Source organism: Phyllostomus discolor, chromosome 7 (assembly GCF_004126475.2).
Source record: "Phyllostomus discolor isolate MPI-MPIP mPhyDis1 chromosome 7, mPhyDis1.pri.v3, whole genome shotgun sequence".
NCBI lineage: Eukaryota > Metazoa > Chordata > Mammalia > Chiroptera > Phyllostomidae > Phyllostomus > Phyllostomus discolor.
The window spans coordinates 110582534-110606772 of NC_040909.2; the positions used below are offsets into that span (position 1 = coordinate 110582534).

Sequence of the window (24239 nt, forward strand, 5' to 3'; positions counted from 1 at the left end):
TAGTTCCCACCCTGGTTTTTAAATCTGTAAAGTAGGGATAATGACCTTGCTGATAGAGAAATTGCCTGGATTAAGTGAGTAGCGCAGCGAAAAGACTCTGCCCCATGCCTGGCACACAGCAAGGGACCAATAAATGAAAGCTGCCATTTCTCTGATCAGACACCGAGTTCCTGAAGAGCTGGTCTTCACGTCTAATTCATTTTTATATCCCTAATAACTGTAAGCACATTACACTGAAAATAGTATGTGATCAATTATGTCTGAGTGAATTAATGACCATGTGCTAAGTTGGAGGCATGTGGTAATTGGGTTAGTGGTCTATAATCGGGCAAAACCACTCAAGCTTCGCGTCCCTGGATCGAGAGTTCTTGAGCTGATTCATTTCCTTGTTCGTGTTCAGTGTTTAGAGGGTTTAGGTGAGGTGCTTTGGATGGAGGGAGTAGAGCCCAAGCCTCAGTAAATTGCTGAGGTTGGTTTTCAAATTAGAACCATGAAGGAAAAGGCTCCAAAAGCGGGATGCGTGCACGCTGGGAGGATTAGCTCGCGTCTGGAGAGCAGCAGCTCAAATGTGCAAAGTGGCTTCGGTCCACGCATGCTGGTCCCATCAGGAACAGCTGGGCCCCTTCTCGGTTACGCGCTTGCCAGCGCCCTGGGAAGGAGATTCTTTCCTAGAACTCGGAGACTATCTTGCCTCTTGCCTGGAACTCCATGAAACTGTTGGCAGCATCTGGCCCAGGTGGGTGCACCCTGAAACATATTTCTTTGAAGTTGGGATTGATACGCCTCTTTTACATTGTGGTTGGGTCTCATTAATTCTCAATAAGGACCAACATTGAAGGCGGAGTTTCCTCCCTTTCTAGCAAAAATACATGTCCTTGGACAGGCCACAGATCCTGGAACTGATTTGCTCTTCTGGCACAGGACAGCATGTGTGTGGTACCCTGGGGCTGGTGAGAAAGGGGACAGACTCAAGAATTCCTGGATGGGAAGGCTTTTCCCTGCATCTACCACAATTGCTAAAACACTATGTAGAGTAGTCCAAGGCAGGTATATAGTTGCATGGAAACTGTGTACGTGTGGAATTTTATTTTCTTTACTTCAAGATGACTGTAAGAGCCAGACTACTGATGAGTGTAACGATTTGAAACAGCTTCTAAATTCCCCATACCATCATGTTAGGTTTGATTCTGAGATCTTGGTCCCAAAAGCTCAAAATGTGCGTTTTTCTAGCAATCGCACTAAAGCACTCGTTTTCACTGGTGCCAGACACATGTATTGGGTTTGCAGTTACTTGCCCTGTTCAAGGACTGCCTCTCTAACCATCCACAGAATTTAAGAAAAGCGGTCTGGAAGGGTACTGGGAAAGTTGATTTTAGTAACTACTCTATTTATGTCCATAATATCACTATTAAATTGGCGAGCACGAAGCAGTTTTCGCTGTGGCCGAACGTGTAGAGTCACCACCATTCCTGGATGAGCTGTGTGCTTGGAAGCAAGAAGCAGAGAGAGGGCTCTTGGCTTCGGGGATCTGGCTCAGGGTTTCTATCCACTGAGCCATGTCCCCTGCTGCACCTGCTCCTTTCGGAGCCAGACTCGTGCACTGCGCTGTGACTCTTCAATAGCACTAAATTGCACTAACCTAGGAAATCTGTTTTCTTCCCCTTCCTTCTCTGCCATGAAATAGGCTCTCCAGGAGCTCGTGGAGGTGGGAGGGGGTGTTGAAAAATACCTTCTGAGTCACTGCTTGAGAAGTTTTTTATTGCATTTTTTTTTTCCAGGTGATTCAAGGTAGCGAAAGTATTATAAGGCAAGAAGACATTTAAACTGAAAACAGCCAGATGGTAAAGACTTCTGCTTAATCTATTACATGAGAGGCAACTCCGAGCCATTTCTGAAGCTATTATTGAGTGGGCGTGTGGGACTGGAGAGACTCTTCCAGGGAGGCAGTAGTACTCACAGAAGGACCACTGCCTTTCAGAGAGGAACTCTGGCACCAGCAGTGAAGTCGTGGCCACCATTTGTATCCTCTAGAAGCAAAAGGATCCTGACGTAAATGTCAAGATGTGGTTCTACACTCCCACGGTATTTGGTTTGTCACGAACATGAACTGTGGCTTTTTAAGCTCTCGGGTGCCCAAGGAACAAGAACGAAGCTGCGTAGCAAGGGCGGGGGAGTCTAGACCAGGGGTTTGCTGGCTACAGCCCGCGGACAGGCCACCTGCTTTTGTAAATAAGGTTTTACTGGCACAGCCAGGCTCACCCGTTACACATTGCCTGTGGCTGCTTTCATGCAACAACGGCAGAGTGGGGTAGTGGAGACACTGTATGGCCTACAGACCCAAAACATTTTCTCTCTGGGTCATTAAAGGAAAAGTTTTGCAGACCCTTGGTCTAGACACATAGTCAGATGAGTCAAGTGCTGGCTGAAGGTCCCCCATTCATGATGCCAAAAGAAGGGCTGGGTTGGCTTTGGTGGTTGTCATGCACTGTGTAATTTAAAAAATCTTTACAGCCCAGCACAGCTAAAATTCCTATTCACCTTATTTTGGAGCAGCAATATGGAAAGTAACATTCAGCCTGAAAACAGTTTCTATGTTACCTGAACTTCTAAGGCATTGCTACATGGCTTAAAGGTGCATAAGTCAATGTTTTTTTTCAAAACTCTTAAAAAGATGCAAGTATGGGTGATCACTAAAGTATTGGTATTGTGCTTGCGTCTGTGCAAAATTCTCCAAAGCTCAAAACCATGTGCTGTAGCTATAAATACATTCCTGCTTTAAGTCAAACTCTTTGGTCTCATTATTTTCCCAATCTTTGAACCAGTCTTAAGAGTCACCAGAAATCTGTAGTTTAAGACACCGGACACATTTCTTAGCTGAGCCTTCCTGGGCCAACATGTTGGACCAATTCAGAAAAACATGCCATAAATTATGACTGTTTTATTTGAATTAATGGAACACATTCCGCAATGGTCGGAATTCTTACCAGGAGTCCCAAAGCCAGACATGGGCTCTAAGTCATTATGCATACATCGGAGATGGATTCGAATCCTGCCTTTGTGGCCAGGTTTGGTTGGTCTGATCAGGAGCGTGGGGTATGACAAAGAACAAAGCTAAAAGGCCTGCAATGATTAAGATTATAGTCTCTATGGGTCTGAGTTCAACACCCTGCACAAATGCAAAAACAATTGTCTGGAACCTGGAACCTCATTGTACAGACTCATCAGAAGTGACCTGAAGGTTTCCGAAAGTCCTTAATGAAGCACAGGGCTTATTGCTTATGGCTACAAGGAAGGTTAACTCTTTTCTTCTCATTGAAATATTAGGTAGATCATAAGTAATGGGTGATTGTGCAAATGTTATCTCAGCAGGTTGTGACTCGCGGCAACAGAAAAGCCACTCAGGGCACAGGAGCCCAGGGCTTCCTCTCCAGGCGCGGGTGGGTGGATGGGCCGCCTGGCTGTAGCTTTGTCTGAGGTTTAAATGGCTGGAATCCAATTCTCTCTAATCATCCCTTTGGCCTGGGCGAATGTATAAGGCTTGAAATAATGACTTAGGGGAGCAACAGTGTGTTAGTGAAAATACCAGCAAGAATTTAAGTATGATTTTTGAGACATGTTAAGAGTTACAACATATAAACCCACTTGACAAATTTTAACAGCTAAACAAATGAAGGCATAGAATATTAATTTTTTCCTTCAGTTTCAGTGAAGGTAAATAGGACCTCACAGCTGAAGAAATGCCATCATTCTGTACTTTTATTTTAAAAAATTGGCCCTGGTTCTTAAATTTTCTCTTGCTTAAAAAGTCCACCAGCCAAGGTCTTTTAGTTTTGGTATGCCCCGTCACAGAATGCCACTTACAAATTCTAATTTTAAAGACACCCTTAATTTGTAAAGGAGAGCTACAGGTAGGGCTGGTTTTCAAAACAGATGACTCACTGCTCTTATTTAGGAACCTCGGTTAAGAGTTTCAAAAAGGAATGCTCCCAAACCTTTGTTCAGGAGTAAGGCTGTGGGGTGAAGTGTCTCTTTAAAGCCAAGCAACTGCCACCACAGCCCTGCGGGGAAAGCAGCCCATGTGTTCTGCGGCCAAGTCGTGGGTGCGCGTTTCTGTGTGGCGTTCCTGCGCGGGAAGCCAGGCTGTAATGAAGACGTAGCCGTCACACGGTCACCAGGGAGAGGCCCGTGACTCGGGGCGCACTTCGAGCTGCGTTCCATGAGCACATGAGACTGTCAGGGCTTAGGAAGGCCCGAGTGTGCAGAGAGATGGAGGCGGGGCCTGGGGCTGGGGCTCGTGCTAGCTCATGTCAGCGATGAATAGCTGCTGCCACAAACGGAACATGTGCAATTTCTTAAGGAGGTGGTATCGGGTGGCGGCCCGCAGCCGCCCCTCTCGGCGTTTCAGGCCTCTTTCTTCTCTCCACTTTGGCTCTGTGTCGAGTCACTTCCATCAGGCAGCGTTCCATAGGATAAGCCGTTTGGATCTGGTTGTATTTTATCCAGCGTTTGTTTCCCTGTGGAGATAATAATCACACATGCAAAAAAAAATCTTTGAGCTCTCAGAGAAGAATATGTTTTAATAATTTCTCCTCGATCTAGGCCATATTGTATCCCTCTTTTTGATGCTATGTGGTCACCCTTTAAACAGAAGAGAAAAATGCCAGGGAAGAGAAGGCCCTCGGAATTCCACGTCCCTTTATGTGTGATCACGCACCGCCTGAGAGAGCGGCACCCCAGCCACAGGGCCGGCCCTGCTGGGCCGGGAAATCAGGCCAGGCCAGTTGGGAGGTTAACGTGAAGCATCTGCTCGTCTCCAGAGCCTTCTCCCCAGTGTGCTGTTGTGTCCAATGTACCTAACAACATAGAAAAACAGCCTTTCATAGTGGCTTCTAAAGCTATTCCTGATCTTGTGGGTGGGGCTTTGTGAAATGAAAAAGAGAGTGAACAACAAGTAAACTGTGTTTCCTACCTAAGAACCTCTACCCACAGAAGCCATCTATAACACATTCCCTCGCCACAAACACCAGTTCTTGCCCTGAACGCTCTCAGCTGGTCGAGACGGCTCGAGTGGGAAAGGGGACACAGAGCTCACGGGGCTGCGTTTTCTCAGACACAGGGCGGAGGTGCTCATGCTTTCTTCTTCAGAGGCTTGGCCCCAACAGAATGCTGGAGGACACTGACCGGAAACCTACAGGTCACCCCAAACTCCCGCAAAGCTGGAGATGGTGGAGGGTGGCAGCAGGGGAGGTGGGGAGGACACAGTGGAGCATTTCCTCTGCTCTGGATGTCGCTTCTGTCATCTGTATGGCTAAAGCGACTGACTCTCGGTGACATTTGAGAACTAACCGGAAAGATGGCGCACATCAAACAGATAAGGATGAATGAGGGGGGAGGGGAGGGAGCTGCATATGTTCAGGTGTCTGGGAAGCACACCACACCTGGCCCCACAGTGCACAGGCCACCGCAGTCTTCCCGGGAACCGCGTTCCTTAGCAGCCTGGCCTTGGTCTTGAGATACCCCCTCCAAAGCTCTCCGAGCATCCGGGCTGCTGCGGGTGGCCATTCCCTACTCCTTTTCTCCTCTTTTCCAACTTAAGGAAACTCAAAGGGGAAACCCCCAACATCACGCAGATCCAGAAGACAGGGTCTGCTCTTTCACATCCTCAGTGCTCTGAGCAAACCTGACATTCGACGAAATGATTACTGATACTCATAGTTACAACACCGCCTCTGGTAGTATCATGAAATGTACGCTTTTTTGAAGAAAAGAACTATATTTTGTATTAATTTATACATCCAAAATAATACTAGCAATTATTAACTTATGAGGACGAGATTTTCTATTGTAAATGAAAGAATATATAGTTTTACCAGGAATATTTCCAAAATCAATGTAAGACTGTGGCAGAAGTTCCTTTTCTCGATTTCTTGTGACCAAAAACACACCAAGGAATGACAGCAAACACCTGTGAGAATAATAGTAATAGAGGACATTGAAACGACTCACGGTATTCAGTAACTGAGCATGGTATTAGTCTACGTGATGACACGAATTCCTTTGGTTTTGTTCTTCCTGTTTCTCATGGTAAGCTGCCTAAAACTTGTCTTAATTGCTGCAGCCAGTAATATTTGTCCTCAAAACCAAGACCTGGAGCGCTGCCAACAAGTCTCTGCTCCAGGCTTTCACCATCTGGAGGCTAATTCAGGCTCTACACCCTTTGGGTAGACATTCAGTCTCATGTTCTCTCCGTGCATGCCCAGACCCAGTACTGGCATGCAACACATGCAAAAAAAAAATAATTTATTCTTTAATTTTCTAAGAAATTCAGTTGTCCTTGGCCATAAGAATAGTCACAGTTTCCAGATCCCAGAAGGTTCGCCTTGTCCAAATATCTTATGAAACTGAATGTTCGAGATAAACGTTTTTCTGTGCTGAAAGTGGTCTGGGCTCAAGTTTGCGTAACAGTCAGTGGTCACACAGAACACCAGGTCGAGAAGCGGCGAAGCATTAGTGGGGTGCCCTTTGGAACCCACGGGAGATCCTATAGAGTGGCAATGCGCCCTCGAAGTTGTATCCTCTGCCAGGATGTCGGCAACAACGTCCAGCAACGAAGTGTTAAAGCTGGGCAGCCACACCCTGAAAAGGGATGCCACAATCTGGTGTTATTAGGTCCAGAGCTAGACCTGCCTGTCTTGGCCTTTCACTCTAGGGGATCCTAGAGGTCTCCACAGTTCCCTGATTGAGATCTGACCTAGGGGTTCCCAAGGGCAAGACAGGTCCGATATAGTATGAAAGGATCACAGAGTAGCTACAGAGCCAGTGTTCATCTTGGCTGGAACGGAAAAATCTCCAGTGTTTCAGACCTTCAGATAGACACCTAAATCACAAAGTGAAAGACACTGAATCTTGCATAGGGTGTTAAATTGAAAAATGTTTCCTTTCAAACTTAAAGGACACATGGTCAAAACTAGGGGGAGGGTGGTAATGGGAGGGAAGTGGGGAGGGGTGGGAAGGGGGCTGGACTGGGAGTAAAAAGGAGAAAACTGTATTTGAACAATGATTAAAATAAAATAAAAAAAAATAAAAAAAAAGAAAAATGTTTCCTTTAGGAGCTCAGGAAACAGTTGTTTCTCATATTATTTTCCAATTTTTTATGCCTCAGGTACAATGCCAAAAATCCTACATAAAAGTAATAGGATTTCATATATCTCACTTACCTCTGGGACATTTACTCACCCCAAAATATATATAAATATAGTGAGAAAAGCTGCACCAAGGAATTCTTTGTAAAAGATGATACCTTTAACAAGAATTAAAGACAAAATGAATTTTAGCTTGTTTCCAATACCTACACACTGTTTTCCAAATTTTGTTAATATAGGAGACGCTCTTTCTCCTGGGTTTTGCTTTCTGTGGTTCCAGTTACCCGCGGTCAACTTTGGTCCAAAAGCATTCAATGAAAAATCCCAGAAATAAACAGTTCATAAGTTTTGCGTTGTGCTGGTCCGAGTTGCGGGACACAACCCTGCAGCCGGGGACGTGAGTAGCCCCTCCGTGAAGCACGTGTGGCTCTTCTGTTCCCTGCCCGTGACTTAGCAGCCACCTCGGCTCTGAGACTTACTGCTGGGTGTCTCAGGGCTTGTGTTCAGTGACCCTTGTTTTACTGAACAGTGGCCCCACAGCTCGAGAGTAGTGATGCTGGCAATTCAGATATGCCAACAGGAAGCCGTAAAATGCTCCCTTCTAAGTGAAAAGATACATACACGCAGGAAAAAACAGTATCTATGGGTTTTGCTATTGTCCACGGTTTTAGCATCCAATGGGGGTCTTGGAACATAACCCCAGCAGTAAGGGGAAACTACTGTATTTTTTTAAAGTATAGTTAGTTACCCTTAAAGCGCACAGTCAGTAGCTTAGTTTAAAAATACTTACATGCCATAGTTACATTCTAATGATTTCAAAGAAAACATAGATTTGTAGACTTTATATATAACGTTAAGTATCATTATTATAAAATCAGTACACTTTAATATATCTTTTTCAAGGAGAAATTTCTTACTCAGGCAAGGATATGTCCAACTGGCACATGCAAGGAAACAAAACCCTAGTGACATTTCCCACCTACAGTTTGTGGCCAGGGGTCAGCAAGCCTGACCTGGGAGTCTGGGTGCAGCCCGGGGCCTCTGACACAGAACTCGTGCTTGGGGCCAGCTGCTGCCCGTGCTGTCACTTCTGGCAATGCCCTGCAGTCTGCCAGGCTGGCCACCAGCTCGCTCAGGCACTGGAGGACAGTGGAGCATCTGAGGCGCTCCCCGCGCTCCACGACTCACTACCAGCCCCTCCCCCATCTCCTTTTCCTGCTCTTCCCTTTCGGGTAAAGGAACACACGCGTGTGAGCTTTTCTTCTCTCCTTGATGGCCTCCGTGATTTCTTCCTGGCCTAAGACCCCAAAGCTTTCCTAGAGTTTTTATTAAACAAGATATCTCTAAATTATGTATTATCTGAAATTAAATCTTTGTGTGTGGGATGGCAGCCCTGCTAGCTGGCTGACAAATACTTACTGAGAGTCTTGGGCACCAGCCCCTGTTCCTGGTGCCACAGACACCACGAAGACGAGACAGAGTCCTAGTCCGAAGCCTATCTGTTCACCTAGTGAATAAACTTCTTATTGGAAGAAGCCACATCCTGTTCTGATGGATATTTGTTGAATGAACATTTCGGAAACATTATTACACGCTTCCTTGCAAAAATTTTTATGATTCCATGTTATTTAGTAAGCTGATGTGCCATACTACTCATTTCCCTATGGGTATTTTAAATTGTTTTTGGCTTTTGCTTTAGTATATAGAAATAAACTACTTTGCACATATTTTTTTCCCCAGTATTTTAGGATTTTTGTTGTTGTAGCTTCACATGGAATTCCTAAAGAGAACATTTTCTTTTCTTTTAGAATTATAGTATAATGCACATACCATAACATTTGCCATTCTAACCATTTTTAAGTGTACCGTTCAGTTATGTTAAATATATTCGCACTGATGTGTATTGTAACCAATCTCCAGGACCTTCTCATCTTGCAAAACTGCAACTCTGTGTGTATTGGACAACGGCTCCTCAGTTCCTCCCCCCAGCCTCTGACAACCACGTTTTACTTCCTGTTTTTATAAGTCTGACTACTCCAGATACTGCATACAGGTGGAATCATATAGTACTTATCATTTCCTGACTGCCTTATTTCTCTTAGCACAATGTCCTCCAGGTTTATCTATGTTGTAGCATGTGTTAGAATTTCCTTCGTTTTTGAGGCTGGTATATACATATTTCAAATTTCATTGTATGTATAGGCTCTGTTTTCTTTGTCCCTTCATCTGCCTATGGACACCTGGGTTGCTTCTGCCTTTTGGCTACTGTGACTGATGCTGCTATGAACCTAGGTGCACAAACATCTGTCGAGACCCTGCCTTCGCTTCTTTTGAACATATACCCAAATTGCTGAGTGGCTACTGCATTTTGCATTGCCACCAACAGTGCATAAGGGTTACAATTTTTCTACATCCTCACCAACACTTGTTATTTTCTGTGTTTTCCTTTTCTAGTGGCCATCCTAATAGATATAAGGTAGCATCTCCTCGTGGGTTTGGTCTGCATTTCCTAAGGAGTAGTGATGCAGAGTGTCGTCACATGTGCTTGCTGGCCATTTGTACATCTTTGGAGAAATGTCTATTCAAGTCCTTCGCCTATATTTTAATTGGGTTATTTGTTTGTTGTTGTTGTTTGTTGTTGTTGTAGAGGCATTGGATCGAAGGGTAGAAACATTTTTAAGGTTCTTGATAAAAACTATGAAACTCGGTTCCAGTGAGGTGGTGCCATGCCACCCAAAGCCTGACAAGAATGCCAGTGACACTGCAGCCACGTCAGCTTGGTTATTGCGATGAAAAGAGAAAAACCAAAAATTTTACCAATTTAGTAGGCAAAATATGGTGTCTCATTCTGATTTTAACTTCAAGCCGTGCTTTTCGGTGGAGACAGACAGAAGCAGGTCAAGAAGCTCCACCTGCATCCAGCACTTGGGCAGCATCGCATGAGCTCTTATCCCCCAGAAAGCCCCGCCCTCCCTGACCCATCGGTGCATCTGTGCACTGAGTCCTGAGATCCAGCCCTGTGGATGCTCCCACTGGAGCTTCTTTTGAGGGAAACTCCATCCTTACATGCCTTGAGCACATCGGTATTAATCAGTAGCTGTGTGTCATGCCTGTAACTCTTCTCGACCTTGTTTCTTTTCTAATAATTCTAGGGCACACAAGTGTGCAAATTTTTCTTTCTGTTGTCAACAAGCGTAAAATGTTAAAAACTCAGATGTCCTGAGATATACTCTTTCTCTTTAAAAGAATGGTTTGATTTTGGGAAACAGAAAAGGTATTAAATACTTTTTAAAAGTTCCTACTGGCAGTCAGTCACATTGTTTGCAATGAAATAATGAAGACAAACCAATTAGGCAACAGATAATCCCTAATTATCTCCAAAATACATAAATTTTGCAATAGGACGTGAAGTCTCAATATGGGAAGGTGGTGAATTTATCCAGTATGCCAAAGAACTAGGGTGGACCAGTATGAAACTTAGGAGGAATATACCTAAATCTACTGTAGTTTGGTTTGGACCAAGTTTCAATTTCATGCTTTTGTTTTAAACACTATTGTATCTGATATATTTAAAAAATTGCCCATAACAATAAAAGAATGCAATAGTAGAAAAACAGAGGCCAGAACAGCAAAAGTAGTAGCTTCTGTCCTCATCTGTCTGGCCTTCCCTGGGTCACTGCCTTCAGCTGGGGATCCCACTCTCTGATCAAAGCGGTGAGGGCCGCGGAGGGAAGAGTCATGGAACCGGGGGCGTCTGGACCGAAGACAAGCACGAGAGGATGCTCCAGCTGCTTTGATGATCACAGGGGCTGGCAGGGAGGAGACTCTGGAGAGCAGAACTAAGATGAGTGTCTTGAATTCACAGGGAGGCTAATTTCAGTCCAATATAAGGAAACGCTTTCTAATAATTAGAGCCCTCCAAATAACTAGAGTAATCTAAAACGGGACTGAGCTGTCTCAGGAGGCAGGGAGCACTGGGGAGCCTTCGCACAAAGCAGAAAAACTGTTCCGGAGGAGACTCAGAGGCTGTTCCGGAGGAGACTCAGACACTGGGTGGAGGCTGGAGGAGGTGGGCTACACAGATCCCCACAGCCTAAGGCTTCCTTGATTTTTCTCAGTATGCTTGTTGTGGGGGCAGAACACCTATGCACAGAGAGCCAAAACTCACCTGTAATGATGGCACTGGTTGTGAAGAAGACATGGTTAACTGGCACCACGATCGCTGTATTGTAGAGTCTTGTGGCTTGATTTAGGAACCTAGAGTAGAAGGCACTTACTGAAACTCTGGCTTTAAGAGATGCTCGGCAATAAGTTAACAATAACATCAAGAAGTGCGTGTTCTTCAGCTACAACTACAAAGGGAAAGGAAGTGCAGTAAAAGGGCATTTCCAATCAGCAGTCATAGCTTATATGCATCTGATGTATGAGATCAGATGTCAGGTTTTATGGTCTGTTTAAACCAACAACAGTAACAATGAAAAGCAATTAATCATATTCCGAGGCCACAGAAGTTTGAGTTGGAAGCAATTCAAGCTGCTGGACCGGTATCACACTGGGGCTGATTCATTACGATAGACCCTAGAATCTGTTAAATATCATATCTGGGGAATAGCATAGCTATGCATTGACATGCCACGTGCCAAGAAAGAAGATGGAGAAGTAAGGGAATGTTTAATGTTTCAAAAACAATGCCTAGGACTCCAGCTGTGGAGCACATGTGGGAACTCAGCTTCTCACTTTGGCCACCAACATAACTCAGGTTCCCACAACTGCGCTGTGCTGCCCGGTCAGGGACCAGAACCTTTTCTAAAGCAGTGCACTGCACTGGCACCACCCGGGCAGCTTCAAACAGCACTGAGGCTCAGGTCCTGTTGTTGAGCAACTGAGAACAATTCTTGTGGGCACAGCCAGGTGTTCCTGTGTGCGCACGCACACATGTGCATGTGTGTACACATAGATGTATATATATGTGTGCAAACGAACTTCCTCAGGTAACTTTAACGGACTGCAGCCCACAGCCCTACAGCGGTAGTGTGTTCACAGAGCTCCGGTGTGAAGAAGGCAGGGACGGAAACAAGGGTGAGAAGGATGCAGTTTGTCTTCAACTGCATTTGCCTTTTAAATTCACAACGCATAGTTTAAACATGGTGACACTAATCACCGAATTCTAAAAGGTAGTACAGCAGTGCCGATTAATTCAGAAGAAGAGAGAGATGAGACAAATGGCAAGATTTGAGTACTAGAAACACACTCAGTCCTACAAGGAAACGACAAAGGAAACAGTGACGAAACACTGGGTTTCTCCTGCAGTTCCCCACACTCCGCATCACAGGGCCTCGAGCCGGCCCCTGACCATTAGACTTTACTCCTAAGGAAGAAACCACTCTCTTCCTGAGCCTGGGCGCTGACTTCCTAGCTGGCACTGGGACGGTGGTTTTGCAGAGCACCTTGGGGTAAGCAGAAAACCTTCTGGTCGACTCAAGAGCTCCTAGAAGGCAAAGGCATATTCACGAAGTGAAATGGAGGGGAAGCGATTGGGGCGGATGGAGGTGGGGGGAGAAAAGGGCAGAAATTAAACATGTTCCATGTCACCACGATTTGGCCCCAAGGGAAACATAAAACAATCATTCCACAATCTCTTGGGTATGAAGCAAATTCTGGCCAAAGATGTGAAGTTCTGGGGAAAGGATTTCCCTCCCGGCCAAACGTCTGGTTTTGTCCATCCCTGGGCAATTAATGAGCATGAGCTAAGAAGTGAAGGTGAAGGGTTCATGTATTTCCTATACTTAGAATGAAATCCTGGATGTGGACCTGCCCCTTTGATTTATTGCTAATGACAGCCTATGCACGATGGATATTAATTACAAGCAGAAGAGCATCAGGAAAGTATCAAAGTGCACTTAGCTAGATTATGGTTGCACTTTAGAACTCACAAGATGTGAAGGCAATGCTTGGTAAAAACTTCTTATTGGACGTGAAGGATATCGCAAGGCATGTTAGCTGAGGATAAGCTGCAGACCCTTCACCCTTCGAAATCAGTTGCATCTAATTTTGATTATCATCTGAAGCCAATAAAGATTAATGTTCAGGGAAGCACAGGAATGTTGAAAGATTGGTGCGGATATAGAAGCTAACTTACTTGACTTGGAAAACACAAGATGCTATCATGATGATAAACATTATATAGAAGATGGGATAAGTTAGTTGCATTTTATCCGTCACAGAAAAAGTGATCATGCCTGAGACAGCTTTTACTGAGATAACAGTCAATGAGGCTGGAAAAGAAAACAGAGAACACAATAAAATACATACCTTAGATAGAGTTACACATACAAATCTTAGGTTGACATGGTAGAGTAGTGAATACCCCGATCATGCATTAAGCATGAAGACTGTGCTGTGGGAGGTGCCGGGTAGGACGTGGCGCCAGCTGAGCCGTGGCCCTGCTGCTCCAGCCGGGCCGGACTTCAGATCTGCTTATATCAGCTCAAGGTCTGCTGTGTGACTGTGTGCTTTTTATCTCTGGAGCAAGGTGCTTATTTCCCAGCCCGAACTGTTGAAAAGATGCTACAGAGGTTATAATTACTAGTAGATGGGAAAGGAGAAAACAAGGAAGGGAGGAGATAAGATCAGATTGTCCATGTGACATTAATGGGAAAATCACTATTAACCATCTTGAAGAAACTTAAAGCCAAATAGAGGAGAAGACTGGAGAGTGAAAAGCAACTCACTCTGGGAGTTTACTAAGAGTTGTGCTTAGTCTGTGTATGAACCTTTTGTTAATAAATGCCTGGAAGTTTTATTAAAATAGTTTTTGAAGAAGACACTAATAGGAAGCAGGACCAGAGCTGAAAATTCAGCTCTCAGAGTCAACCGTAAATCTCAGATTTACATAAGCATGCCTACCCATTTTCTACGCTCAAGGGGAACCTATCCCCTGTGGGAAAATTTTTCTTTGGTTCCAAATAGCAGTGAAGAAAACGTGACTTGAAAAGGTTATAGCAATATGAAAACAATGAAGTATTTTCTGGAAACACCATGTTTCTGTAGGAAGGAGACAGGGTTTTCATTCTGTCCTAGGTCCCTTACAATGACTGTTACCTATAATTCCCTAAATGAGCTGAACCCTACAGAAAAATTAAGAAATAATTTTTACATGAAATCAAAAGAAGTCAAAGGCAATGTGAAAGAAACACTATTTGTGTTGCTGTTGATATCTAGTTATAATATGTGAACCTTATTCCTTTTAGCTTTTGAAAAGGTATTACGTGTGTGCATTAAATAGCAGGTGAAGCACTGCATCCAGGAAAAGTGTTCAATAATCTCCTTTTCCAAAAACTGAAAATATACTTTAATGTGAGGGGTACGAGGGCACATTTACAAATCAGGCATTTTTCTTTCTTTTAGAAGTTGTAGTTCATCGAAGGGACCTGGCGATACATTTAAAAGCAAACCCCCAATCTGAACAAAGAGGCCCGTGCTGCCGGGTACCTCTTCACTTTAAATGTCTTTGACCTGATCCTTGTACAAACTTTCTACAGATATGACAACAGTCATATCTCAGTGAATCCAGCAGTGTAAGTATCTATCGAGATGTGTGTCACTTGATGGTCGAAGTCTGTAAGGCCAGCTCTGGAGGGGCCCTGCTTGCCTCTCAACACTTTGCTTGTGCTCAGAGCCAGTGTGGTCACGGCCTGGCCATCTGCACAGCTTGGCTTCCCAAGGGCGTCATTCACGGAGAAGCAGTTGAACGCACTGTTCTCTGAGCCTCGGACTCTCGGGATTGCAAAGGCTTTTCAAGTCATCTAATTTTAAAAAAATTCATCCAGTTCAATCACTGGCTGATGTTGAATTATACTTAAACACAAAATAAAAACAAGACTGGGTTTAAAAAAAATTAAACAGCTAAACCAAACTATTAGTTGCTATAGTTAGTTAAGCATTATATTTTCAAAGCATTTATAGTCACCAACTGATTAATCACTATTTATTATAACTCTGAGAGTGATTTCCAGATTGGTGCTTCCAAGATTTTTTTGGGGGGTGGGGTGGGGAGGCTAGGGTGGTGGATGAGGACAGGTGGAAATACAAAATTGTGACGCAGTGTCATTCTGATGCCACATCTATAAAAATAGAAAGCACTTATGTGTAACACAGAGAAAAGCCTGGGGGAAACTACATCAATGTATCATCAGTGGTTATCTCTAGGCATTGGGATTATGAATAATCTTTAAACTCATCTTTTTAAACTATAAAACTATATAGGTTCATTTAAGAAAATTTGGAAAATGCAGAAAAGCCTAGAAAGAAAAACAAAAACCCCTTGTAATCTCAACACTCATTTCCAAGTCATTTTTAACATTTGGGATTTTTTTTGTAGTTACTTTTCTGTCTCTGACCATGAATATATGTTATAACGTATGAACCATATAGTACCTACTACTTAGGAATCTCTTTCCCATTGCCACTAAACATTTTCTATGCCATTAAGTAGAATGTATGAGCAAAAACTATTACAAGTGTTACAAAGAAAAGAACTGGTTTCATTAACACCACTGGTCATGAAGTATTTGTTCTGGGTCCTATTTCCATTTTTTTAATTTGAGATTTTTACATGAATTTTCAGTAGTGAAATTAGTTTCTAGTATTCTTTATTTGTGCTATTTGGGATCTGTATTTATACTGATTATGTTAAAAGTGAAAGTGAAAGCTTTCTTCTCATGTCCCCAAACAGTTTAAACATCAGAATAATATGTTCCCTAAAGATTCAAAGGTGTTACTTTCTAGATTGAAGGGAGGAGAAAGTCTAGGCCTGGTTATTTTTTTAGGATGTAGCTCTTTTACAACTCCTCTATTTCCTCCATGGTTATTTCCCTTAAAAATAAGAAATTTATTCAAGTTTGTATATTATCTTCATTTTATATATATGCATTATTCCTAATCTATGGGATTTGAGATTTTTCCCTTTTTTTCTTATGGAGGATCTATTTTACTGTCTAAGAACTGATTCTTGGGTTTGTGAATCCATTGCTTTTCTGTTTTCTGTTTCATTAATCTTGCCCTTTATATTTATTAATTGCTCCTCTTCTGCTTACCTCAGCTTTGTTTCCATTAAAAAAATTAGTAAACAGAAACCTCATTCAGAGCAAAGGAGGTAAGCCCACGTGGGAGCCCTCCTCGTCTTTGTAATCCAATTAGTCCTCCTGACTTCCTCTCCCCTCTATAATAGTTTCTTCTCCTTTCTGTCTTTTTTTAAAGGTTTTATTTATTTATTTTTAGAGAGAGGGGAAGGGAGGGAGAAAGAGAGGGAGAGAAACATCAATGTGCAGTTGTCTCTCTAGTGCCCCCTACTGGGGACATGGCCCACAGCCCAGGTATGTGCCCTGACTGGGAGTGGAACTGGTGACCCTTTGGTTCTCAGGGTGGCACTCAGGCCACTGAGCCACACCAGCCAGGGCTTCTCTCCTTTCTTATGGGGCTTGCACATGGCCCGCCACAGCTGTGTGTTCTAGACTGCAATTCTTGGTTGTTCCCCAATAAAGTCATTTTGCTGGAAAAATATTGGGCTGACTTTTTGTTTAAGGATTTCAGTGGGGTTTTCCCCCCTTACTTCTTAAGTTGAGTGCTTAATTGACTTACATTTAAAACAATAATTTCCTTCTGAATACAGCATTAGTTATAAACCATGGGTTGAATATGAAATGTTTTTCTAATAACTTAAAACATATACACCACAATTAAATCTTGGTTTCTACTTTGGACTAGGTGCAGTTTAAGAGTAGTGTTAATATTTCTAAGTGGTACGATTTTACTGCTTTCTATTTTTGTTATTATTTTCTATTTTTACTTCGCTGTGATCTGATAATGTGTGGTCTGTACTATTTCAACTTCCTGGAATTTATTAAGGATTTCTTTTTGGCCAGTTATACAATCATATATTGTAGTCCCTGTTTCAGGATTTATTTAGAGTTCAATACTAGAGCTGTCAAATCAACCTGAAGCGTTCAGTTACTCTACCTTTACCTATTTTCCTGTCTACCTCTCTCCCAGGAGCTAAGACAAGCCTCCTACTCTTACATTTCTATTCCTGGTACCTCCTCCTCCTCACTGCCATCCTGCCATGATTAGCAGCTAAATACGAGTGGGGGACCTCCAGGACTCTTCGCTGCATTTGCTGCTTCTGCCTTGATGTCATCCTAGAAAGCAATATCATGACTGGCTTTCTTTTGGTTTCAGTCTGAAGGATCTTGTTTTAGATGAAATTTATAAAGTCAAAATATTTTATAGACAACAAGGCCAGTCAGAAAAGGTGCTATTTTGCAGACTCTTATAGAGCTAAACCACAGCAGACTGGATGAATCTTTTTCAAAATCCATTTGGGAATTTTTATGAAGTCCATTTGGGAATCTTTCCTTTTTACTGGGTGAACTAACCCCATTTACATTTATGCTCATAACTGATATATATGATCTTAATTCTGTCATTCTAGTTATCTATTTAAATTTTCTCTGTTTTCAATATTTTTGTACATAATGTACATTTTTTCCTCTTAGTTCTTTGCTTTGTTTTTTCCCTATCTGGTAATTTGAAAGGAGACGAACATAAAGTTCCTTTTCTGTTCTTTTGATCAATAGCATACCTGAATATGGCATGGAGTGAATTTCCTTCCATATGTAACTATCACAAATGCAAATCTTTCAATTCAAAGGAGAGAACTAGTTGATGAAATGAACAAATGAAAGCCCCAGCACCTGGTTAGCCCAGTGGCTGCACCTGCCCCACTGGTGTAAGTATGGTGTTTAAAGTCAGCAAACGCCACGCAACGTATGGGCCATCTCACTGGTGAAGAGGCAAAAGAACTACAAATACATTTTTAAAAAGGGAATTTCCCAAATGATTAGTAAGATCTTCTAGTGCTGATACATATGGAAGTGCATGTGTGTCTATGTGTGTGTGTGTGTGAAAGAGAGAGAGAGAGAGATAGTGAGTAGGGAGGGAGAAGCACAAAGTGGGCTTGTCTAATCAGTTTTGAATCTTATAAGGTGCTTCCGGGGGAAGAAAGGAAATGAGCAGGTAAACAATGAAGGAAAGAGATGTTACGTATAAGAAAACCACGACGCTCACAACTGTCTCAAATAAGCCATATTTTAAAGTTTAAAAGAATGTAGACAGGATAGATCTTGATAATTTGTTTTTATATTTTTCAATTGTTTACTAAGAGAAAAGTCCTCAAGGTGTCAGAGAGCAAATGAAATAACCAAAAAGTAAAAATCACTAAACATATTTTTAAAAGCAACGTCTATTAATTGTAGCAAGAGGCATGCAAAGTACTGTGTGTATCATTGAGACTCAGTTTCTTTTTATAGATCTGAGTTGAAAAGTGTGAACAGTGAGAAAGGAATAGAATGCTCAAGTATTTTCCTTCCTATTTTTTTGACTTAGCATGGCTAGATTAGAAAATTAAGAAACAAAAATACATTCTTACCTAGAAGTGCCACCAGAGTTAGCAGAATTACGATGTGCTTCATTCCTTTTCTTTTATAGAAGTATAGGAGAATGCAGAAAATTAATATTTCTAAAATCTAGAAATAAAAAAGATAAAAGGGTAAAGTATAAAGTATTCTATATAAAGTCTTGAGAACGTCACACTTCTTTGACTTTGCAAGTTATCACATGACAGTCGAGGGCGAGGCGACCGGAGTTCCTCCGACAATTACAAACGTGGGAGAATGACCTCGTCAGAAACCCCAGCCGTCCAGACCCAGGGCTCTGACGTCACTGGCACGCCAGCGGCGCCCAAAACTTCGTCTCCAGTCCTGTCCGCCCTGCAGCTCCAGTCTTCTGCACCCAACTTGCTACTAGCTGTCCCCGCAATGCCTGTTTAATACTCGGTCGCACAAGGGTGGGCAACACCTAACTCGTGACTGCCAGACCTTCCCTACCTGTTCTCCCCTGGGTCTCCACGCACCGCCCCCCACCGGGTGCCTTCCCCACACGGCTCCTTTCCCTCGCTCCCCGCCCCTCTCTGACCACTGCCGTGGCTCCTCTTTCATCTCTGGTTTTACTCTTGCCTCTCTACAATCCAGCCATTCCACAGTCAGAGGAATCATTTAAAAACACGGTCTGGATAATGAACTATTTTATTCATAGAGCATACAGGCGGTGTCCATAGAAGGAATTTGCAGTGATGTGGCAGGTACTCACGTGCCCCTAACCTAAGAAAGAGAACTGACTGGTACTCTTGAAGTCTGTCGTGTGCCCCTCCCAACTTGCACTTCCTTCTCCTACGACCTCCCTAGGACCCACTGTACTGAATTTTGTGTTTACCATTCATTTTCTTTACGGTTCATCACATTTCTATGTATCCCCCAATGACGCCCTATTTATTTTTCCATGTATTTGGACTTCATACAAGTGGGGTCATATTGCTTCCACTTGCTTGCTTTTTTCCACTGTGCATTGTGTTTATGAGACTCATCCAGGATGATACATGTAGAAGAAACATCAATCAGATCCAACCATTCCTTTGCTTACATCTCCTATGGTTTCCTACCACATTTTGAACAGAATCCAAGCTTCTGTCCGGGTCACAAAGCCCCAGCTCACTTCTCTGACCTCATCTTGTGCAACTTGCTCCCGGATGGTCCCCCCCCCACCCCAGCCAGCCACACATGGCCTCCTTCCCTCCCTAGCCCCTGGCAGTCCTCGGAGCGCTCCTGCCCGTGGGCCTCGGCACTCACCCTGCCACCTGCAGTACCCTTTCCCTGCTCTGCCCTGTGGCTCCTTCTACTCACCCGGCTCTCTGCTTAAACGTCACCTCCTGAGAGGTCTTCTCTGACCGCTCCGATCTAACGGAGCTGCCCAGTTTCCCTACCACGATGGACTGGAGGTGGCTATGTTCTGTCACCATCGGTCCTATTTCTTGTTCACATATCCACGTGTCTTCGGCTAGTCTCCCCGGCTCATACTTCGGCTCCGTGAGAACAGTGACCGTGTCTGCTTGCCACTTCGACTCCGGCGCCTGGGACTGAGTCAGTCGCTCAGGAAGTATTTAGGGAATTACGAATAAATTCCATCTCAAATCTTTTGTGAACAACATGGCAAAAAACAGACCTAATGTCTAATAAACTGATGGTTCGATGAATATTAATTGACCAAATGTCTAAAATTTTCCTACCCTTAAGAAAACTCTAGTGTAAGTTTGAATTCTCAATTTTATTTTATTTCTTTTATTTTCAGAGGTCTTTAAGACAAGCTGAAGCAACCTTTTTTTTTTCCCCCAAAGAGACAGTACCCATGGACTGAAATCATAAATAGGAATGTTTACTTTTCTGACATCGGCCAAGTAAAAATACCAACACCAGTATTTTTTTTTCTTAATAGTTACTGGAGTTGGGGACTTCACAGCTTTCAGGACTGCACTGTACCTGTGGGGGCCTGCCTAGGTCAACATAGAGCTCCACTGTCTCCATTCCAGGTTTTGTGTGTTGGGCTGTGTTCTCCCTGTAATCCCCCGGGGGCACGGCCAGCGGCAGGACCAAACCTTCCTCACTTAGAAACCTTTCCATCTAATGTGGAAAATTAAGTCATCCCGCAGTCTTCTTTTCCTGGTAAATTAAACCAATTACTTTAACTTCTCCTTATAAAACCCATTTGCCAGGCCTTTGATTCAATCAGACGGCAGTATAAGAGCTGTTAAACTCCTATCTCTGTACCTTCCAGAAGGCTGCCGTCATGGCACTGGGTGTCCCAGCCTTGGCACGACTCATCGGTTGTTTACAGAGATACCGTCTCAGCTTGGCCTCTGCTCGGCCACCACCTTCCACTTGTCACGCGACACTGGGACCACAGTGTCCGCTGATGGACAGAAGAAAGCTCTTCTGGCTCTTCTAACACACAGAGCATGTTACTGACTCTATTTGTGTGCCGATTACCAAGTTTGTGGGGTAAGGATGAGGGTAGTTACCAGTTCTAAAAATGCATTGTGACTTTTTGCAAATTCTGCCTCTGAGGCTTCAGATAAATAAAACGTGAGATCCTGTTGTTCACAGAGGGACTGCAGTTGCCCTGGGTTCTGTCTTGTGGCGAGACGTCATGGAGTTTCCAGGAATAAAATATTCAAGCACAATAAATTAATGTTAATTTTTCTCTAGCAACACTGTTCCCCCTCTTGGAAAATATCAACAATATTAAAGAAACTGTGATTTCTTCAGGTGGCTGCAACCCACGAAGAGGCCGCTTTGCTGCTATCTCAGAGGTGAGAAATAACAGCAGCACTTACTGAGTGGCTCACCACTCGCTTCACTTGGACTAATTCACTGAGTCCTCACAATCACCTTTGGAGGTAGGCACTCTTATTATCCCCATTTCACAGGTGGGGAAACCAAGGCTCAGAGGGGTTATGTAGCTCTGGAGGCAGAATAATGGTACTCCAAAGATGTCCACATCTTCTCTGGCACTTTAGTGTATGTTATTTACATGGCAAAGGGCCTTTGCAGACATGATTAAGGCTATGGATCTGGAGATGGGGACAAAATCCTGGCTTATCCAAGTGGGCCCAATGTAATTATAGAGCCTTTAAAAGCCTTCCCAGCTGGTGGCCTCTAGAAGCTGGAAAAGGCAAGGAGACAGAATCCCCACTAGAGGCACTAGCGAGGAATACAGTCCTGCCAACACCTTGGATTAAGTCCACTGAGGCCTTGGGTTGGACTTCTGACCTTCAAAACTGTAATGAACTTGTGCTGTTTTAAGCCCCTAAGTGTGTGACAATTCGTTATGCAATAAGCAATGAGAAACTGATAGGTTTTGGTACCCGAAGCCTTTCCAGAGGACCACAGTGTTCAGGACGAGTTTTCTGAACGGATTCCGGGTTTTCTGGACCGGCTCTCTGATCTAATTAGATTTCAAAGGCACTCACTCTCACCCTGTTTCCAGGGGCAAAAAGAACTCCGGCAGGCCCCGCCGGGATGATGGGACGAAAGAGGCACACAGAATTGCACCGCGGATGCCCCACTTCCAGCACCAAAATCTGAGCCTGCGTCCACTTCCTGTTCTCTCACCAAGCTCTTTCTTAAAAGTAAGGCCCCTGTCAGAGCTTTCGTGTCCTAAAGAAATGAGCTCTGCAAAGGTTCTCTCTAAGACCAAATCTGGACAGAGATCTGGTCCTCGGCAGTCAGCTTTCACGAATTTGCTCAGTGAGGTGCACACGAGTGTGCGCCCAGAGGAGGACTCATTTTGCCTTGTTTTGAACTCCGACTCTGCCCTTTGATATTCATGTGGCCTTGGGCAGGTTTCTGAACCTCCCTACCTCAGGTTCCCCATCTGCTAACATACAGGGCTGTTGTGCAGCTAAAGGTCAGAATGTAGTTGAGTGGGAACAGGGTCGGCCTGCTCAGTGAGGGGTGGCTCCTGTGCCTGCAGAAGTACACCCCAGGGCAGACCTGCAAGAGCCACCTGCATTCAGACAACAGAGCAAATGAACCTCATGCGATAGATGTTGAGTTCTTACAAGCAGTTTTCTCGAAGCGGCTTTGCCAGGGAGGCTGACTTGCTAATCACCTTTGGGGTTCTGCTGATTTAATTTTTTGTCTGGGGGAGAGAAAATGAGCACCATGCAGATTGTTTTGTGAAGGATTCTGTGTTCGCAACAGAGGTTTCAATTTGAATAGTCAGTTGGCAAGTACGGGTGGCCAAACGGCCACATTCAAGCCTGCCAAAGGACATTAAGCGATTGAGGCTCAGAGCTGCATTTCCTCATGTGGGCTCAGCCCGAGTTAATAGGTGTTAATCAACAAAAGGTCTGTCCAGAGAGGGGCCCCATGGCCACATAAGCCTGTGGGATGCAGGACTAACAGAATTAAGCCTGTCTCTTTCCTAAAGTACTTTTAGTTTTCAATATGCTAAGAGGGATGATGTATTTGTCAGAAGGGGCCATGTTACCCAGCATCTCTCCAAGTTAGCTTGACCTTGAAAATCCACTCAGTTTGTTTTGCTTTTTTGGCAAGCACCAGGTAGGACTACCCCTCCATGAGTATGAATATGGGCTAAGGAAGGCTGTTTTCATGGGTGAACAAAGGACACTTCTTTCTTTATTAGCCAATGGACACCAGGCTTCTCAAATCCTCTTCCTGCCCCAGCTCAGAGGATAGGCTCCTGGGCTTGTATCTGAGGCTTCCAGTTCCTTTGAGCCTTACAGGTAAAAAGGACATCCGCCTGGTACTGGTAAATACATGAGCCAAGGGGATGCAATTAGCCAGTCTGTAACACGATTTTACAATCCCTTATTGAGAGATGTAAAACTCATTCAGACTTTAAAATATTTTTATTCAATTTGTTAGTTTTTTTTAATTATTTTTAAAGGTTTTATTTATTTATTTTTAGAGAGAGGGAAAGGGAGGGAGAAAGAGAGGGAAAGAAACATCAGTGTGTGGTTGCCTCTCATGCATCCCTAGTGGAGACTTGCCCTGCAACCCAGGCATGTGCCCTGACTGGGAATCCAACTGGCGACCCTTTGGTTGGCAGGCCGGAGCTCAATCCACAGCCACACTGGCCAGGACCCATTTGTTAGTTTTTAACCAGTCCTGGAACGCAATTCAGATTCTGCTCTTATACTCAGTGTAATATAAAAACAGTTAGATGAGAGATACTTTAAAGAACAGTCTTAATTACTGTAATTATGATCTTCGCAGTCATAGTTTGCAGAAAAGGCACAGAATCTGCCACAGCCAAGGACTAAATATTACTCACTTAGATGTTTAACAGATTGAAACCAAACTTTAGCTCAAGATCTTCGTATATAATTGATAAATTCCGGTCTTTAGAGATGCAACATATAACAGATTAAATTCCAAACCAAGATAATGGAGATCTATTCCCCTCAGGGTCTAATGCCAATAGTGTTATTCAAATGTGGCTTTATTAAAGGTTTATTTTATCCTCTCTAATAAATATCTGGAATTACCTTTTTTTCTGGTGACATTTACTTTCAAATACACTTTCATTATTTTACAGAACTGTGGGTCTCTCCCAGGATCGAAATTCCTGCCTCAGGAATTCCCCTCTGTACTCAGGGTGACTCATACATTAAATGAATTAGTG

At 43.6% G+C, this 24239-nt stretch overlaps 1 protein-coding gene across 2 annotated transcripts in view; it reads right to left on the bottom strand.

Annotated features, from left to right (window-relative positions):
- Positions 1-1737: 1737 nt before the first annotated feature.
- NIPAL2 (NIPA like domain containing 2) overlaps positions 1738-24239 on the bottom strand; it is a 72352-nt gene continuing 49850 nt past the window's right edge. Inside the window, exons 6-11 of one of the 2 annotated variants that reach the window (XM_028534071.2) lie at positions 18628-18724; positions 13282-13417; positions 11311-11399; positions 7237-7300; positions 5871-5965; positions 1738-4514 (exon numbers count right to left, since the gene is read on the bottom strand). In XM_028534071.2, coding sequence (XP_028389872.1) covers positions 4402-4514; positions 5871-5965; positions 7237-7300; positions 11311-11399; positions 13282-13417; positions 18628-18724 — 594 coding nt within the window. In that variant the 3' untranslated portion in view covers positions 1738-4401. The remainder of the gene's footprint in view (positions 4515-5870; positions 5966-7236; positions 7301-11310; positions 11400-13281; positions 13418-18627; positions 18725-24239) is intronic. The other variant, XM_036031286.1, reaches the window with a different exon arrangement.